Raw genomic sequence first — 21,156 nt, 5'->3', positions numbered from 1 at the left:
AGAGGGAGTGAGGGACGTGGGGAGCGAGAGATGGAAGGAGGCCAGAACAGCAGTGGAGCTCTTAAAAGAAGAGGGAGAGACTGGTCTGGGGAGCAGAGGGGAAGGACTGGAGTCGGGAGGGGAAATGAGAGCCGGGAGAGGGGTGGGACAGGAAGGAATGTGGGAGCACTGACAACACCAGCACCTACAGAGAACAGAGGCGCGCAGTACATTTCGGGAAAGTTTAAAGCGCCTCTAGTAGGCACTGCATGGAACCAGTGTCGGGTCTGGAGGGGACTTGTTTATGAGTAATGTAAATTAGTGCCCACAAGCCGAGCATCTGACACTTCTTTGGAATCATATTATTTCATCAAACGCGGGAACAAACCTCCGCCAATATGAGATATTTTATCTTTGCTCGAATCCTCCCCGCCACCCCCGCCCCCCGTGTCACTCACACTCTGCCTCATGTCTTCCTTCTCTCCTGATCCTGGTGATCTCGTCTTGTCCTTTTTTCTCTTTTGTTTCCAAATCTCTTCTATTTACTTTTCATCCCAATATCCAACACTAGCTTTTTGTCAATACTGTTATTCCCCTGGTTTTCCCGTGTGACCTGGCCATTTGTTATTGCATTTTTTTATCATTATGTTTTTTCCTTCCTTCCTTTCTTCTCTTCTCTTCTCTATCTTCAGTACTCCTACCTCTGCTTCGATGTTGCTTTGTTCAGGAGCTGTTTTCTTTCTTCATCATGTATTATTCATTGTCATTGTCATTTTATTTTCTCTTTCATCCCCCTCTAGTTCATCCCTTGCCATTTCGATCATTCTTCTTTCTTTATTTCTCTTTGTTTTTTTTTGGCGCAGCTTTAATCTTATAGTTTCTGGAAACACTCCTTTCAATACATTCTTTCATTCGTCTTTTTTGGTGTTATGTTTTTTTCGCTTCTTTCCCCTGCAGTATATTGTCTCCGGTTCCCTTCCTTTGTCTTTTCCTGTCTCCGTTTTTTGCGCATTCTTCGTTTCTCTTTCCTTTCTCGCCTTCGCTTACATTTCGTTATGTTTATTTTCTGCCCCGCTTTCATTACTTTGTTAATGCTATTCCCATTCTTACGGCCTTGTCTGTAATCACTGTGATCAGTTTCTTCTTGGCACCACGTCCTCTTCTTTCCCTTTTTCTCATTTGTCTCCTCCCCCCACCTCAAGTGAGCTCACCTGAATGCCAGCGTCTAGCGGATCTTCCATACTTTAGATAACATCTAATTTTCTCGTTGCTTTTCTATAGCTAACACTATAATTTAACAGTCACCCAATCCTTTTTTGGCTTTTCAGAAATGCAGTTTTGATGGTATATTTTCTCCAGTACATAATTTGCAGATGTGGGCAATTGTCTTCAGTTCACTCTCTAGAACAGAGGTCTTCAAACTGGGGCGGGTCCCCCTAGGGGGCCTCAAATGATCCCAAGGGGGGCACCAGACACTGGCCAAAAGAAGCATTTTACAGATAACATGCCTTTTTTTAAGCTGGAGCTTGTTATTGCATTTTTTTAAAGGTAAAAGTACTTAACTGCAACGTTTAAATTGGTCTAGACACATCCATTGTCATTTTTATAAAACAATTGTGAAAAATTCTGAGGGGGGCCCAATGATTTTTATTTTTCAACTGGGAGATGCACGGCATAAAAAATTTCACATTATATTTAAGGCTGCAAAACAGTTTGGCGGCTGTGCGTGCATCTTTGAGGCAATGTATGCCCAAACCATCGATTATGGCTCACAGCCTGGGAGGCTTGCCCAGTCTTTTATCCGATAAAATGAACACCAGTGAATTATACCAGCGAATTATGTAATAAATGCAAGAGCCACTTGCACAGTGTATTCAAATAAAATACTGTGGTTGCGTTTGTATTTGATAAAAGAGCTACCTGTTTCATTGTCTCACCTGGACGTGAGAGATGACGTCAACTCCGCTGTGTCTGACGACACTCCGCACCTCGCACTTAAAGCTTGAATATATAAACTGCAATCAGAAATAGACGGTGCAAAGAAAGCAGGTGTTTTCTAACTTGCAAGAAAACAAGACGTGATTAACTCGCTCTCACGGGCTTCTTTCAATGTTGTTCTATATCTGAAAATGTGTGTCACTGGCCAAGAAGTTGCCGGCTCGTGTACAAAGTACCAGCTACCCACAAGGTTCACAAAGCGGGCGGGGAAATGGACAACCATTTTTTTTACAGCACCTACCGTCGCCTCTCGGCTCTAGACGCTGCAAACAGTAAGATGCTACAATTACTAATATGTAATATTATTTCCCCTATAGACCAGAAGGACGGGAGGCTGCCTTGATCCTTCCAGGATTAGAACATGTGCTCTGCATGTTACAGCAGATGTCAGCGGAGAGCGTGTAAATGCCTGAGACTCTACCTTGCATTATGCTATTTTTTTTGTTAACAGCGAGTGCCCTGCTTTACGTGGAAGGCGCAACTTTACGCAGAGTTGGCCTCCTTTACGTACCGTTAAGTAAATGAACGTAAGTAGATGATGGCTATCCTCTGGGATAATACTTTTGGGTGGGAAAGTCATTGCTTCTGTTTAAAGGAAAGTAAAGAGATGTTGCATTATAATCCCGAAACCCGTATTGGACTTTAATAATTAAATTGTTGCAATATGCTGTAGACTCGAATATAGTTGTTTTTTTCCACCTCAGAAAACCACAGTTGGGTAGCGGTATATATTCATGTTTGCACTTTCTCGATAAAAGGTCAAGGCGTGACCTTCACATGGAGCGTTTTGAAGCTCTATTGGATAAGCACTCTGATACTGTTTTTTGAGGTCGTATTGGCCTATTTGCCAATCTGGAAGTGTCAGAAGGGCTGGTCTGACAGATTAGTGTGTGGGCTGTTTTTGCCTGCTTGTATGTCAGTTTTACGGTCTGGTGGAGCGGGTTTTACAGTTGCGGTCCTCCACACCTTACGAACCACCCATATTGCTTGTGTTTGAACGCTCAAAACTGTCCTGTTTCGCATTATGGGCCACATTTTTTAGTGATCTGACTCGTTGATGAGGGCATTTGGGATTTGATACCTGGGCCGATTTTCTGCTCCAATCCCACCTTGCCGTTTTTTTTTTTTTTTTTTTGCAAAAGTGAATACGTAACTCTTCGTTTTAATGCCGAATATCTGTGAACAGTTCTATTGTTTGGTTTTAATTTTGAAGGCCATTTTCAAACTCAGCGTTTTATTAAATGCACAGCGGTTAAAAACTATGCTGGCCAGGGGTGACGTGCACACCTTGCATTTTTTTTCAGGGTTCCACGAGGAACCCCACTCATCTTCCTGTCTTGCGGGTTCGTCCTGTCAGGTCCCGGGGCTGCCAGCCGGCCTGCAACTCCGTCAAACAAGGTTACTTAATGAGCGTCTAGTGAGCGGATAAGTCTGCTTCTAGTCGCTACAGATTTTCTTACATATGTCGAGATTACAGGCGTTGATTTTCTCAAAATTTAACAGATTTGACGAAAAACGTATCCCACTCAAAAGATAAAGCTAATAAGCATTTTTGGGACTGGCAGTGAAAATGTGGGCACTAAGAGAGGGTGTAGGCTGTGTGTCAAAGGCTATAAGTGACCCTGCAATTGGAGGAGGAAGAGGCGTATTTAAAGGGGGAGGGGGCAAGGAATAGAAAATGGAGGAAAGGAGGGAGAAAGAGTGTCAGGGAGAGGAAAGACTAAACTGCGGAGGAAATGAACGCCCAAGAATGTAAAGAAGAAAATAGGGAGTGGATATCCGGAGAGCAGGGATTTGGGGCAAGAATAGGGTGACTAGGCTTCCTGGATTTGCCAGGATGGTCCCGGATTTCCTCCAGTTATTCCTGCAGATTTCGGCATTTTTTGCTTATGTCCCGATTTTAAAGGGGGTGGACTGAAAATAGTGAGGAGCACTTTTTTAGGTGTGCCAAAGCAGGGCTATTTAGCAGTTTTTATACGTAAGCAACATAGTTGACAGGTATGATGCTGGTTTAAAAAAAAAGACATCTTATGTATTTCCTTTGTGCCTCTTCTGTCTTCCTATGTTGACGAGAGCTGTCATTCTGCGACGCTCAATTGCGGGAAATATGTAGGCCTTCTTCTATTTTGCAAAATGCTCAATTTTTGGTGCTCAAGATCTGGTCACCCTATGAAGGAAGGACGGAACGAGAAAGATGTATGCAATTGATGGAAGGGAAGTTGGGGAAGCGGAGGCGTAGTGGCAGGTGGATCTGACTGGAATGAAAGTTAAAGAAGGGAAGGTCATTGGTATGGACGGGTCCATTGTATTCGCAGCCAATCTGAAGGCCAGTGGGATTGCAGAGCGATAGTGTGTTTTGTTTTGTTTGCTTTTTTCTTGCACAAGGGTGTTACTCAAACATTAGAATGGAGTTATTTTCTTTCTTTCTTCGAACATTGTTGTACCATGAAAACTTCAGTTTCTGGCCTGGTTCTAGACCTGCAAACGTTAATAACACTTCCAGGCCGAGAGAAACGTACTTCTGAATCTAGCGCTCGACAGGGCTGCGGTGTGTCTCGGACTTGATCGGCAATAACCGAAAGTCTGCAGTGTGCGGTGTCACCTATTACCCCTATAGGTGCCTTTGTACACACACCAGGGACAGTTGCTTGAGTTAGCGTCCTGGAATGAGCCAAAGCTTACAAGTAGCGTTTTCACAGATTACTCCGTAAAACAGCCATTTAAGAAACTACACTTTAACGCAAAATGTTTCATTTTACGCCCAAATACTGCCAGACTGAGTGCGCGCGCGCACAAACACACACGTGTGTAAAGGTGTACGGCATGGCCTGTAGGAGTGCTCAGTGGGTTAAGGGCTCGCAGCTGAGACATGGACAATGTGAATGACCGCACGCCTGAATCCTGGCCTTCTATTTTCTTCGGTTGGTAAATTGAGAATTTAAAATGTGTATCAATAACTATTCAAAGAGCATAAATACTGCAGAGGTTCATTATAAAATCTCGTATTAAAAAGAGGTATTGTTACACAAGAGCAGATTTCCATATATGTTTCCACCTGGATACAAACTGATCCACCATCGAGCAGCTCAACTGACTAGAAAGCGTACGCCGGGACGCAACTTTGGCAGCTGTTCTTACAATTGGAACCGCAATAACACATCTTCCTCTGTTTTTATTTACATAGGCCCTGAGGGTATTGCGCAACTAGAAAGGAGTTTTGAATGTGTACTCTGTTGATCTACGTATTTGCTGGTGGTTTTCCGTTTGTATCTAATGATTTTGATTCAAACATTTCTGGCATGCTGTGAAAAAAGAGAAGTGCAGATCCCCAGATATTTTCCTAGGAGCCCGTCTCATTAATCGCCGAATACAAGGGTATCAGACATCAATGCTGTCTTTTCCCCTTTACTTCCCTCTATATACGTCATTCTTTCATCTTCTCTTTCATCCCAAAATTCCCCACTCTCCCTATCTTTCTATTTCTACCTCTGTACCCCCACCAGCTTCTCTGGTTTTCTCTGAGTGAAAAAAAAGCCCTACCCTACCCTCCCTAAAAAAAAGAAAACAACGAATGTGCCCACCGCCAACAATGGCCCAAATTCAGCCCGGGCTGCGCGTCGCGCCACGTGCTTCGGTGACGCCCAAGTGCCCGGTTGAAAGCGTCATTCCTTCTTCTTGACGTCATCGTGTTTTCCTTGTCGCGCGAAGATGGCAGCGTGTGAGCTCTTAGCTTACGTTTGTTTGGCTTCCGCCGAAAGCTGAGCAGACACAGGCAGGCGGTACTGGGCCGGAGACACCACCTTCCTTGAATACAGGAAGCCGAGCAGGGCTCAGCCTTTCGTCCTGTCGGGGACTCCGAGTAATGCAATGGTTGCAATGATTTTTAGTAATTACTCAATAAAGCATAAACTTCAAACAAGAGTAATGCCCTTACAGGCAGCAGAAAGCGATAGTTGTGGCAAACAGGCTCAGCGGGTGCTGTTCTGTGCCCTCCAGGCAATAACGCGCTCATTTACATAACCTGCCCATAATCTATCCGGTAGTGAGCGATAAATACGCTCCGGCGACTGGCCCGTGTGCGCTAACACTTGTGCTTCAAAAGAAACCGCGAGGTCCTGGTGGCAAGAGATAGAAAAAGAACTGCGTGCGATGGACTGTAGGGGTGGAGGTTATGTATACAAATGTTACAGGACTTCAGGGTGGGAGGACGAAAAGGAGAGGGCGGGGGAGGAAGGTGGAAGAAATGATGGATAATAGGTGAGTGAAAAGAAACGAGGTAGGTAGGGACAGTGGAATATTTGAAAGGAAGGATGGAGGAAAAGACGGACCAGGAGATAGAACGGAAAAGGAAGAAAGGGAAGGAAAGAATGGGAGGACTGGGGATGGAAGAAAGGACGCGAGGGAAGAGGAGAAAAAGGAGCGGAAGAAGCGAAGGGAGGGTCAGGGAAGGGAAGTAAATAAAGCATTAGGATAATAAAAATGCAAAACAAGCAAATTAAGGTAACTGTATATTACTGCTACCCCCAAAAAGGTTCCTATTTTAAGGGAGCTGGAATGAATGAGGCTAGGTGGGTACGCCTCCAGGTGCGAGCAGAGGCCGACCTTTCAGGTTTTCCCGCGCTTAGACTTCCCCAAATGACGTGACCGAGTCTGCGGTTAGCGCTCTTCACGGGAACACGAGAGGGAACGCGGCCCCAAAGGCACCAGAGTAGCTCCAGAAACCAATCCGGCCAGATTGCGCCGGACGCTGAGCTATGGCTCCTGCCCTTGGGCCTGACACCCCCTGTCAGGTGGGGTTAAATCACGCTCGCCTCCCGTCCAGCGCCTCTTGTCATCTCGGCTGCCGCGGCGCCCCCAGTTGTCTGCTGTTGTAGATGTTTGTCTCCTATTGTGATGGAAAGCAGTCCGGGCTGGCGTCCTCGACCCCCCCTGCCCTATCCCTCTCTCTCCAGTGTATCTGTCTATTCTTCATGCGCACCACTCGCACCCCGGGTCCGCCAGTGGAGATTGTGTTTAATCTACGGTAGGTCTCAGAAGAGTGTTTACCGGAAAGCACCGCTCTGCCACTCAGCAATGCCAGATGGACAGCGCTTCCCTGGAACGAGCTCTGCCGGCGCTGTCTCAAGGGAGGCTGAGTGAACGAGGCGCTTAATAGCGCCAAGAACGCATCTAATTGTTTGGGACAACATGCTAATGCGGCGTGTTGAAGCCCAGCCGCCACTTTGCTTTCAGGAGACTGCATTCGAGAATATCATATACAGAAATATCTACAGCGTGCGTATCCTGTTCTAAATAGAATTTGATAAAATATGGCCCCGCTGGGTGTAGAGTGGAATTTATGTTAATTCCAAAGGGGTAATATATTTGTAGACTATATTTAGGACGCACTAGTCATGCTAGGTGATATTTTGACAATGTTTTCGTAGCCCTTAAGGGAGGTGCAATTTACAGCAGAGGGATAAACGATTACGGTTATTTCAACAAGGAAATATATATACAGCAAACAACTGTACACGGAGATACTCTCAGTTCAAGTCACACTGAAAACCAAAATAGATCCAGCCTAGGTAGTAAATAATGCTGTCAGTGAGCAGTGCTTCCACACGAAATGTTCGGCATAGAGAAGCAATACAACTGGACTGTGCCAAGTGAATGAGAAATATGTGGCTAGAGAGTGGGTGGGTGAGGAGGTCCAAAAGGAAGGGCATAACTGGCCAGAGACTCTGAGAATGTGGACAGCTAGACCTATAGATTTCAGCAGCCCAATGATAGCCCCCAAATCCCAAAACCACGTTCAAGTACTTTAACATTGTCAGGGCCACAAGGACAATGCAGCTATGGAAGCCTAAATTAGGCGCAAGAGTAATGTAAATAATGCTGAAAAAGGCAAAATTATGTAGCATGATGTAGGCCATTCTCTGGTTGGATTATTTTGATCTATTTGACCTAGACACAGTTTTTTTTTGCCGACATCTGCAAATCATACTGCAAGTTAAGTTGCAGAAGTGGCCTATTCATAAATATGCCGTCACTGTGCAGCCTCACAATTACATAATTTCACTAGCCCTGGTTCTTATTCATTGATTTATCAGAATCTGTTCATGAAAGTTAAACAAAGTCTAAACATCTAATTTCAATCAGTGCACATTGTTCCCTGCACCTTGAAGAGATCAGTTAAAAAAATGTTCTTTTCAGAAACAGAAAATGTTTGCTAACAGGATAAAACATGTATTGTTCTAAAATTAAAAACAAAGTAATTGCATAGTAATTGTTCTCTGGGTTTTGGTGACATTTACAAACCATTTGGCCTTTGTCTTCCTGCTTCATGATATTTGCTTCCTTCATTGAGAATAATGGAACTTACAAAAATCTATCTATCTCTCTATCTATCTATCTATCTATCTATCTATCTATCTATCTATCTATCTATCTATCTATCTATCTATCTATCTATCTATCTAATGATTGTTTGGTAGGTATTTTAGGTATAAAACAACATCAGCCTTTTAAAACTCATAATCAGGCCACTAGATGTATGTGATTCTGCAGCTTTGACATTTTCGGCATAATAATGGATGTGACACATTTGCCAAATAACCCATCATAAGCTTCATATTCCTCACATTTTAACAGATAATAATTTGTTTCTAGCTGACAAGGATCAAATTTACTTAAAATGCAACCACATGTCACGTGCCCCTGTGCAACTGAAAACCCTTTGTAAAGGCTCAGGGGTCATCTATCAATTACCTGTTGTTGTTTTTGGGTGCTAAACAGATACTAATATGGTGAAATATTTATCTAGACAGTGCTATTATGTATAAAAATGACAAAACAATACAGTGATACTATAAATAAAAGTGGCACAGTATGCAGTATATTTTGCATTTTCTAGCCACATCATTTAGTCAACCCTCCCCAAAATGTGGTCCTCCACTGCCGCATAATTCAAGTGGTCCTGTCTATAGTAGTTTAACTTACATTTACATCATGCCTGTGAATTACAAAATGCAACCAATGGCAAGGCAATCAAAAAATCTAAAATTTCATGTCACATAAAAACATGTAGATTAAGATGTATTATGATTCAATAATGCTTAGCGCTCATAAATACTCTTTGTTCAGGTTATTCTGATTTTTTAATAACAACTCCAACAGCTACCCTTAATTTTTTATATGTAAATGCATGACAAAAGTAAGCAGCATGTACTCTCACTCTCACTCTCTGGGTGTATACATATATATATATATATATATATATATATATATATATATATATATATATATACATATATACATATATATACATATATACATATATACATATATATATATATATACATATATACATATATATATATATATATATATATATATATATATATATATATATATATATATATATATATATGATTCTCTCACAGAAATTGGCATCCTAACATATCACCAACAGATGCCAGCCAACCACTTAGTCTTGTTCACGGCTACCAATTCCTTGGATCCTTGGTCACAGGCTCCTTTGTGTGTGTGTGTGTGTACACACACACACACACACACATACTAGTGTCTTTAGTTACAGTTGGGTATTCGAAATTTCTGGATTTTTTATTCTGCTAATAAGTGTGTTTATGTTTGATAAATCCGTATGAAATATGGCTCGTGTTTCACCCATTCAGCACTGATTCTTCATTTTAAATATCTTGCACTTCATTCCAGGTTGAGTAGAGCTATTTGGTAAGATCTAAAAGCAGCATCTCCCTTTTCACCCCATTGAATGTTATTCTCTGTGATGCAACAAAAACTGCTTGTATTCTCTGAGAGAAACAAATCAAACGTTGCATCAAGGTTGCATTTTATTAAGCCTAGACCATTTTTTTGACACTTTGCATTGCAAACACGTGTTGGGTGTGTTTAGAAATGTTAATCTTTTATTTTGTGAACAGCAGCTTTGTCACAATTTCCAAATCATGGAACTAAGGTTATATTTTTACATTATGGACTATTATTCATTGTTCTCCAAGGATTTATTACAACACCTGAACCCTTTGATGAACTCAAAGGACCATTACACATAGAAATGTGGTATTCTTCGCCTCTCTTTAGAGAAATATGTCCTTTATCAGTATAAAGCCATGTAGATGAAACAAGAAATGCCAAGTAAATAGACACATAGTGGAAAAAGTCATAACTAACAACAAAAGTGGAAATTTCTGCACACATAATTACCCCACGGTTACCTTAGCGCCCAATCCTCATCCATTTCCTCTTCTTGTGTTGGTTCATTTGATGAAAAAATGCCTTTGTGTCCATCTTTCATTTTCATAGAACAGGCAGAGAAGTGATAACAAGGTCTGTATCCTGTCCCCTGCCCTCATCTTTGGACGCTTGTTTGTTTGAAAGACCAACCCTGTACAACATGTAATTTTAAATAATATGCCATGCTAGTAAGAATCAAATTAGTCCACTGTTCAAAGTCAATGCAACTATTTTTTCTGCAAAAAAGGAAGCTGTCAAATGTATAGATGTGCATAATGTTTTATGGTATCAATTTAACAGCTTGGTGGAGTGTTCCGCTTCAAAATATAGACGTCACTATGTATGTTAGAAAAATTAACAAAAGACTCAAGAATGTAGACTGAGAAAAAGCATGCAAAAATATCAACTTTTAAAAACGTCAACACGCTTAAAAATCACTAATTCAGTCTGATTTCTCCTGTGTACTGTAGCACCAGCATTTTTGGGCGCCTACTTTCTTTGATGGTGGCATGTGTTGCTTCGCTGTAAATTTGTAATCAGGTCTTTTTGCACGGTGGTTTTTTTTCGCAGTCACGTTTTCAGTGTCTCTATTTTTGCTTTTGTAATCAGTACTTTTATTGTAAATTGTACCTTTTACAGGCAGAATGTGGACTTTGTTTGTGGGCATAAGTCATCCCTGTAGAATCATCGTGAGACAAAGGTGCTGTCAATGGTGTACAACAAGGGTTGTCTTCGCCACACGTTTAGCTAAAATGTTTATGTTTTTTTATATAATTCCACAATGCAGAGTGCACTGAATGTGTTTTACACACACATAAATAGGCCCAAACATAAACGTATGAATACGCATACGTTGGAGGATTCAAAATATTTAGAATGGAAAGGATGCCAGAACCTTGCAATTATAGAGTAGAATTGTGGATAGTTAAATAAACCAGCGGGGAAGTGCTTATAAAAAGTTCAATTTATAACAGCCCAGTGTTACTAATTGAAGAGGTACACCAGCTTCAAACAAGCTGCATATAAGCGAATGGAAATCAATCAATCTATCTATCTATCTATCTATCTATCTATCTATCTATCTATCTATCTATCTATCTATCTATCTATCTATCTATCTATCTATCTATCTATCTATCCATCTAGCTTTTCGTCTAATAAGATATCAAAATACATGCTTGTTTGTCAATCTATCAAGTAAGTTTTCAGAGGGCGAGAGAGAGAGTTTGCGCACTTAGCATAAAGATCCAAGTAACTGGTGACAACACACACACCACCTATCTCATATGTGATGGTGAATTTGCAATTACACTGCTTGCTGGCGATTATATTATTTTGCTAGATATTAGAAGCAAGTAAAGCCATTTGAAGCCACTGTATAGGAGACACCTCTTTTCACAGTCATGGTGCAAATCTTCTGCATAGGTCTATATTTTAAGAGTTTACAAAGTCGTAAAGGGTGCTGACTGGAAAAATAAACTTTTGGAACTGCGCAGAGACCTTTTTACTCTCGTACAAATCCTCCCCACATTTTTCATTGGAAACCACTTGCTTTTGTCCAAAGCATCTGTGAATAGGTCAGGAATGGGTAACTTTAGAGACTTCTCCCTGCTGCCTCTTAAATAGGAGCCTTGCTGTAACCTTAACGGGGAAGTGTGCACATACACTAAACACACACACACCGACGTGCAGACCTGAACACAAGTACACGCAGATATACATACACATGGACAGCATATGTGCACAAACACACTTATAGACGTGAGCACAACCACAAAAAAGTATGCACATACACTAACATATAGACAAAACTAACACACAGAAACACGCTCGTAGATATGCGCACCCAGAGATGTAATGATACACACAGACATGCGCACACATGGCTATGAAATCGCCTCAACCCACACAGGAATACACACACAAAAAGACATGCACACAAACACGCACAAACAATCAGAAGCATAGGCACAAGCACACAATCACACACATACACTTACAGAAACACGTACTGAAACATGCACCTAGACATTGACACACACACAAGGACATAGAGACATAGGCATGGACCCAAACACACACTTCAACATACACACACACACACACACACAACATAGCTGGATACACATTTACCGACATGCACAATCACACATAGATATTTTGCATACACACATGCAAACCCACATACAGATAGACATGGACCCAACTACATAGATGCCCACAGCCACACATTGATTTTCGCACACACTCGTGAAGCATCTTAACACAGACAAAAACAGACATTTGCATACGTGTTAACACAGGTGGACACTTACAGCATGCCTCAAATAATGGTGGTGCATGTACATGTGACACATATACATGCAGAACATTAGCAGTAGTTGTGTTTTATGGTCCAATATTGCCATTGTAGGGTTCTGTTGGCATGCAAATCAAACAGCACACAGGCAGGACAGAAACGTACAACCTGGAAAATACTTCGTATTCCTTCACCTAATGCCGCGCTGTTTTCTTCACTGTGCGGACGGAAATACCAACAGATGGAAACAGAGACAGGAACACAGACAATGCCACAGACTGAGAGGCCCTTAGAGCCAGTGGTTCAGAGATACATGCAAGCTGGTGCCTATGTACACAGATACCGGGACAGATGAACATGCACATCGAAAGAAGGACAGCACACTGGAGAAACACGCAGTTACACAAATACAGGTGCTATACAGGCAGATTCAGAAATATAAGTGGGTAGATAGAAAAGTGTAAAGACAGAGCGATAGATGTGCAGGTTCAGAACTAGACACACAACTGTAGGTACACACACACATGTGGCTACCAGGGCAGAGGCTGCGGTAGGATGAAGGTAGGGTGGTCCCTGAGGTGCCACTGAAAAAGGGTGTTTCTAAATATGGTATTATTGCCTGGGTCATAAGTCAGAGTAGAACTTCTCCTAGGGTTTAACAACTCTTGGCATCTGCCCTGAGAGATAGACAGGCACAGATTGGTAGATACTCAGAAACAGAGAAACAGCTGAATACATACATAGATATGCAGTCAGGTAAACTTGTACACAGATATAGACACGCAGATAGGGAGATGCACATAGATAAAGATGAAGCCACATTTATGAATTGATACCCAAAGGCAAAGAAACAGAGCTATGTGGATAGATGTATAAATATCTAGAGTTAGGAATAAGTGAATAAACACATGTAGACAGAGATGTGTGGACAGATGTATAAATGCATAGAGTCAGGGATATATGAATAAGAGTATAAACACAGAGTTTGAAATGTGTCGACAGATATACAAATATATAGATATTCAGACAGATGTTTACATGCACTGAGATAGAGATATGTAGATGGATGTATAAATACTTTGAAACAGGTGTGTGGCTAGATATGTAAATAGAGAGATGTAAATAGATGGATAAATAAATAGAAACAGGTGTGTGGATGAATGTATAAATATATAGAGACACCGATAGGTGGTCAGATGTAGAAAGAGATAAGAGACATAGCTATCTAGATACAAGTACATAGGGACAGAGGTATGTGGATAGACGTATAAATATGTAGAGCAAAAGATTTGTTTGCAGATGTATAAATACACAGACGTGTAGATAGAAGTATAAATAAAATGCAGCGTGTAGATAAATCTATAAATACAAAGAGACAACGAGATTGGGTTAGATGTATAAATATAGATAGAGATATGTGAAAGGGAGCGTAAATAAATGGAAATATGAGATAGGTGTGTAAGTACATAGAGATATGTGGAGAGATGTATAAACACATATATCCATTAATAAGTGGATCGATGTTTAAAAACACTGAGACAGAGATAAATGGATAGATGTATAAAAACACAGAGACAGCGATATGGGGATAGGTATATAGATACAGAGCTGACGGTATGGGAAATAATGTATATAAACACACACGCACAGACAGAGATGTGGGGATATATGTATATCTACGAAGAGACAGCCATGGGGAAAGATGTATAAACACATAGATACAGTACTATAAGGATAGAGGTATAAGTACACCGAAACAGGGATAAGGGGCTAGATGTATCAATACACAAAGATATGGGGATAGCTGTATAAACACCTAGATATTGGGACATGTGGATAGATTAATAGATACACAAATGTATGTGGATAGATGTATAAATAAATAAAGATATGGGGATAGATGTATAAATACATAGATACAGTGATGTGTGTACAGACATATAAATACACAGAGACAGGGATATTGGGCTAGATGTATAAACACATAGGTATAGTAATAGGTGGATAGACAGAAATTCAGAGACAGATATATGTGGATAGATGTATAAACACATAGATACATTGATATGCGGTGGACGTGTAAACAGGGACAGAGATGGGGACACACATGAAAATGGGCAGAGCTATAGACTGCAAGATATATCAGTACATACAAAGAGATAGATAATTGCAAAGAAGGCAGGCAGATAGAGACAGAGACGCAGAGAGCGATTAGATCTACCAGACACATATGAGCAGATGTAAAGAAACAGTGACAGATGCATACACGTTTTGAGACTGACAAAGAGATGCTCAAGCAGGAGGACAGACAGACAGGCAAGCAGAAGAAAACAGTAGATGTACTCCCACACACCTTTCGCTGTACTGTTCCCGGCACAGCTTTACGTGGGCGGGTACATAGATACAGACAGATAGGATGATAGATACAAAGATGAACTGGAACCGGAAGGGAAGGATACTAAGTACAGCGGACGTGTACATAGAGCTGCCCATATAAAGAGGAGTGTAAAGAAAGGGATGTCCAGGCACAGTGTAACAGATACATAAGAATAAGCAGGCGACGGATAGATACAGAGATCCGCAGATTGCGAGAATCATTCATAATTTAGATCCATTCAAGCACCTGTGGGTGGATGAATGCTGAGGCCGGTGGGTGTGTAAATAAACAGACACACACGCTTCTATAAGAAGATGTATAGATAGACATAAAGCACTGGTTGCACGTATACACTGACAAAGGATGTCAGGCTCATACAAAGAAGATTAGATACATACATATATACACACAGATGTATATATACATGTGCGCAAAGACAAAGGGGACAGATACACAAAGACACAAACACTGTTGTTAACCACATTCTAAGCTATGATATATAAATACACAGGCGCACGTGTGGGCACACAGGTACACATGAACAGCTACAGGTGGCTAGATACAGAGATGCACACATTTTTAGAGACATGGTCCTCTACAGAAGGAGAAATGGATAGAAGCACAGGCAGACAGATGCAGAGACACTTACCTACACAGAGGTAGGCGGTATGTACAGTTTGATGGACACTTGCACAACTATAGATGCATATCCAGATACACAGCCAATCGAGGCACCAGATACCTAAATACACAGACTCTGATGAGTAGAGACATAGGCCCTGTTTATGTACCTGTCAATCTACGATGGTTGACAGGTATGTAAAAAGTTACATGAAGGTATGGGTAGGGAGATGCGGAGGGATGGATGGATGAACAGATAGACCCACGCCTATTGATGAATAAATACATGCAGACATACGAATGTATAGATTGACATATATTCATATCTCTGGCATCTTTCTGGAGTCTCCAGCACTCTTCTCACCGTCTCTGTGGCCTCAGGCGACGATTCAGGTAAACGCTAATGAAGCTTTCTTTCTATAAATCGCTAAGACACTTCACATTTAGTTACAAGCGTCCCCGTGGTTTTCAGATTTAAAAAACATAACTGTGTAGACGCTTCAGTGGAGGAGAGGTGCATTATCTGACAGCCGGCTACATTCAAAGCATAGCACTTTTCTGTGTTTCATTACAAAGGGAGTCCAAAAACAGCTACAATTAAATTGTGATGTCTTTCCTGAGATTACGTGTCCAAATAGCCCCTTTGTACGAAGTGTGGCTTATAAATTCCACAATAAAATTACAAAAAATATGTTTAGCCTTGGCATCAGAAAGAGAAATAAGATATGTATCCAAAAGTTAAATTAATAGACATGTGAATTGAGACTTAGACAGGGATAAATGCATGCCTACACAGACAAGTGATTGGATGGATGGATTGATTTCTTGAAAAATCAGCGGTGTGATCAGTCGAAGGTACTATAGGCCGCAGCCTTTTTAGTAGGGAACTAGAGGTCACCGTCTGGTCTCCTGCAGAGGCGAACAGGCAACGGGCAAGACAAATCCGTGGGCAGGGGCATCATCTGATCTATGGATCATATATTACATAACACAACAGTAGATTCGGGGGACATATAGTAGGTACTTGTCAGTGTTTGTTTTTCGGGGATATACATTGAGCAGGCACGTGTTAGCGCTCTCCGTGCTTTTACGGTCCTACGAAGTGTGCATGTGTCTACTGCGAAATCGCAAGTTGTCCCAGGTCGGGTGTGAGTAGGCCACTGTGCCTTGTTTTCCTTTTTCGTTCCTTTCTAGCGCCTGGGGTAGTGTTCATAAAGGAGAAATTAAGTCTAAGAAATACACAATACGAAAAGAAACGGGCCGCTTTAGCAGTGCCATTTGACGTGAGAGACGGAGGTTCCTTAAGCGGTCAATCACACTCGTGCACCCCCAAACCACTGTGGTGCGTCGAGCAGGTGGGCATGGTAACCTGACAAAGGAGACCCCGGCACATCATCTACTCCGACGGGTTAGTCTCTGCTTGCACCTGAGAGGACACAATAAAAGGGGCTCTCGGGTTTCCCCTCGCTGCGGTCTGCCACCTGCTCTACATCCAAAGCGCGGGAAATGACGTGAGTGGGGCCACCGTGCGCCAGGAGAATGCAACATGTGCCGACTACACTCTGAACAGGACCAACCCGCACTCGAGAGAACACGAGCCCCAGTGCAATCTCGGTTGTGTCGCTATGTTTGTGGATAGTTGCGCGTTTCTACATGACATTTTTCCAAGCAAGGCCTCATCGTGTGGCTGTTGGGAATCTCTGCCCAAATCTCACGCTTTCAATGCAAATCAAATGTGTAGCGAGCCTATTGTTAACTTACTCGAACAGTCGAATTCGAAAGGGTCTGTGGCACAGAGGGGGATTTAAAATGATTTGACGAGGATCACACAATGACGTTAAGCGGCAGAGACAGGCTTACATGTAAATTCTGTAGGCATTATTCAGACAGAGTGACTTGTATAGCGCAGACTGCAAAGTGGACTGCACAGCGCGCTCGCTATCAGTTTCGTGCTGTGACACCCCCTTAAACGTTTGCACTATTCCTCTGTAATAATTTAACGTAAATGTCTAGTTTATTTGGACTCTCTACCTGTTGGAGGTGAAACGTAACATAGTGCAGTGGAGGGACATGCACATCGTGTGATCGAGCCTGTTTAAAAATCAACTATCCTAAGCACATAGGCGACGATTTCTGGATCACATTTAAGGCACTGTTTTGCAGATTCTAGTCTCGCGTGGAGTTTCAAATCTTTTGGGAGAAGCAATACTCTCTGTCCTCAGTGAACACGCAGCAAGTCGAGAGATGCATCTGTTTCAAGGCTGCACTCCAAGGACATCGGAGTAGTTGGCAGGCGGCACTGAGGGCTGACGCACACCCCCTACTTCACTGAAGTGCCGTTCTCCACTTACATCTGCTATCGCAGTCTATTGGGTCCCTTGCTTTAAGGGATATTTTAAATCATACCACATTGTTTGATTTCTTGGTCTTTTTAATGACAGGATTGTCTTTATTTAAAATGTCTTTGTTCAACAAAGGAACAGAAGAAGGAGATAAACCCCGGGGTACATTATTTTTATCGTCCAAGACATTTTCTTTCAAAAACACAATTTGTTTAGAAAATAAACAATACAGTTCTACGGCTTAGACTTCAGAGCTGACATTTCTCCGAGTAAAATAAGCAAAGGGGTCTACTTTTCACCTGGGTCACAAAATAAGTTAACAGCCTCTTGGAAAAATAAGCAAATGCTATCACTTTACTGTGATTTTTAAATATATAAACCCCACTTCTGTTCTTGTTCAGTTAACTCATTAAGCAGTTTAGATTTTTTTGTTTTGTTGACCTGGCACAAGAGAGCGTTTTCAAATGTGCAAAAAATAAAATAAAATGTTCTCAGTACCAAAGGCCTCTCAAGGGTTCAAGTTGAGATCACAGCGGATATCACAAACCATATATAATATAATAAATAAATTACAAATAAAATGAAAGCCGGCTATTTACTTAATGAACGTGTCACCTTAGTGTGTCCAAAACAGTTGGGTCATGGAAGGGACTGGACGTATTTCACAGAGCTTACAATTTGCCTGTCTCTGTCTTCTGGCGTCCAGGCTTCAATCTGTGACGGATAAAGTTATCCTGGGGCGTGGAGTGGCCTTTGCCCGTGTCCTGGCTCCTACAAACAGACAGCAGCAGTTCTGGGCTTCCCTGCCCGGGTGGGTGCTCTATCCTCTGGGTGTCAATGTTGTCCATTATGTACATGCACATGGGGAGGTCAAAGTTCACCCCACCCACCTCAGTCTGTCTTCGGTGTTGTTTGCTGTCAGTGGCCAGGGAGGATGTTCCCTGTTACATGGCGGCCGCGTGGGCCGAGGAGTAGGGGTCCAACCCGGCCTTGGCCATGCCCGGGAAGAGGATGTAGGCCACGGGCGGCTGGAGGCTGGACGTCGGCCAGGCGCTACAGTTACAGGGCACCACGTATCCAGGGTTAGTGGGCGAGGGGTGAGTGTGCGTGTGCTGCCCAGGGCAGCCCAGGCTCCCAAAGGCGCCGCTCTGGTAGCCAAGGCTGGAGGCGTAGGAGAGGGAGTGTGGCATGTCGCTCATCTTCTGCAGGGCCCCGCCGCCCCCGAACTGTCCAGGGTCCAGCAGGGAGTAGGGCGAGGAGGTGGGAGGCAGGAAGGCGCGGGCCTTTTCCACGGACCCGAGCAGCGAGTCCGCGGAGCCCGCAGCGTGCCCGAGGTGCAAACCGCTCTTAAGCGGGTCGTGGTCTCCCAAGTAGGGCAGCGGGAAGACGTAGCGCTCCTTTTTGAGCAGGTTCTTGGGCTTGCGGCGCGGCCGGTACTTGTAGTCGGGGTGCTCCTTCATGTGCTGCGCCCGCAGGCGCTTGGCCTCGTCGATATAGGGCCGCTTCTCGGCCTCGGACAGCAGCTTCCATTCGGCGCCCAGGCGCTTGCTGATCTCCGAGTTGTGCATCTTGGGGTTCTCCTGGGCCATCTTGCGCCGCTGGCCCCGCGACCACACCATGAAGGCGTTCATGGGCCGCTTGATGTGGTCCACGGGCTTGGACATGGTGCTGGGAACAGCAGCCGGCGCTGCAGACGCGCAACACACCGAAGAGCAGCAACTTTTTTCAGCTGATCATGCCCTCGCTCTTGCAGGTGTCTGCGGTGCCTGTCCAACAGGTGGCTCGGAATTAAAGTCTCGGATTCTCCTCCTTTTGGCGAGCGCTTTGAAGCTTCTCCGCGCCTCTCTGGAGGTGACTGGCCCCGCACAGCACCTGGCCGGGAAAGAAGACAAACCGGTGCCTTCCAGCCGTGAGCGGCGAAGTTCAAAGGCGCGGCTGGCAGGGCTGCGCTCCGAGTGACAGGGGAGGCACAGGAGGGGGCGGTGCGTCCCACACCTGCCAGCCAATCAGCGCCGGCCGAGCGCACACCTAGAGCTGTAACAAAAGAAGAGGAGAGAGGAGAGAAACGCGGATCACTAAGTACACAGGATTAAGAGGGGACGCTTTTGTGAGCTCCGGCGCTAATAGCAGCAAACACGGCTACGCCACGCCCCCTCGTTTCACTCCTAGGGTGTCAGGGGCTCATTGTCCTGCAGAGAATAGAGGTGCGAGAGTATTTGTGTGGAGAGGTGTGTGTTTGCAAACAGGGCACGGGAAGGGAGCAGGCAGGGGAGCTCTAATGTTCCCATTGCCTCGCGAGGTGCACATGTTGGGATTTGGAAAAGAGGATACCCACCGCGCACAAAGTGCCGAATTTACTTTCGATGGAATACAAGGTTTCATCTCATTGCGGGTTTCTCCCCGTGCTCCATCTAATGGATTATTTCCATTTACCAAATTTAGGATGTTTTTTCCTCGTATTTATGAAGGGACTTTTGTTGAGGAAAGGGGAAACACCTGGTTATTTACATGAATGCCATTTTTATAGAAATATTACACCAGAGTGCTGTCTTTCTTTAAATACGCACATACGTGAAATACACCATTACTACTCTTCTTCTGTAAAACAAAAAACGAAAACCTGTATGGATGTATGAATGTATGGAGTGTGGATGAATAATTTCTTAAATGAAAAAGACTCTGGTTTTTAATTGCTATTATTATTTTATTAGTTGTAGTAGTAGGAAAACCACTGTTACTGATAGCGATTAATTGCATTGGCGTAATTTCCCAGCAGGACTATAGCTTTCATAGCCATAAGGCAAACAGTAAACTGCCCCAAAGGGGCACTTTCATTTTCTCTCCGTTGCCCTGTTTGTGAAAACGATCTACGCCTTGTTATCCCCCTATTTACCCCCCCCCCCCCCACACACACACACACGCACCGTAGCCTCTACATTGCTGTTGGCGGTGAGGGCTGGAGGGGGTTAAGTAGATTTTAATTCTTTGGGTAAACGAGCACTAAATAACCGTAGGAATCAAGTGGCCTGTCAACCGCGTCTGAATAATTGCCTGCCTGTGTGGACCGCCCTTGGGGAAAATATTTATTAAATGGAAACAATTGTACCGCCCCCACCCTCCCCTCGGGAACCGGCCGATGCTGTGAGCTGTGTTGGTTTTGCACCTGCCAGAGCAGGCAAGGAGGGGGCTAGGAGGACGCGAGTCTTGCTCCGATCTCCGGAGTGTTCTTTCATGAATCCCCTCCCCCAGTTCCCCCCAACACCGAGTCCAACACTTTTTAAAAA

The 21,156-nt window shown here is 43.3% G+C and overlaps 1 protein-coding gene across 1 annotated transcript; it reads right to left on the bottom strand.

Moving 5' to 3' along the window:
* Window positions 1-17,956: 17,956 nt before the first annotated feature.
* On the bottom strand, window positions 17,957-19,928 carry SOX14 (SRY-box transcription factor 14). The gene has a single exon (XM_069213555.1). The coding sequence runs from the start codon at window positions 19,534-19,536 to the stop codon at window positions 18,817-18,819; it is 720 nt and encodes a 239-aa protein (XP_069069656.1). The 5' UTR covers window positions 19,537-19,928; the 3' UTR covers window positions 17,957-18,816.
* Window positions 19,929-21,156: the final 1,228 nt, after the last annotated feature.

The sequence above is a fragment of the Pleurodeles waltl genome, chromosome 11 (genome assembly GCF_031143425.1).
Source record: "Pleurodeles waltl isolate 20211129_DDA chromosome 11, aPleWal1.hap1.20221129, whole genome shotgun sequence".
In the NCBI taxonomy this organism is placed as follows: domain Eukaryota; kingdom Metazoa; phylum Chordata; class Amphibia; order Caudata; family Salamandridae; genus Pleurodeles; species Pleurodeles waltl.
The sequence above is the reverse complement of the archived record's forward strand: the minus strand, read 5'-3'. Positions and strand labels throughout refer to the sequence as shown.

Excerpts from the sequence above, each read along its gene's own strand:
- SOX14 (XM_069213555.1), bottom strand. The coding sequence starts at position 19,536 with ATGTCCAAGCCCGTGGACCACATCAAGCGGCCCATGAACGCCTTCATG.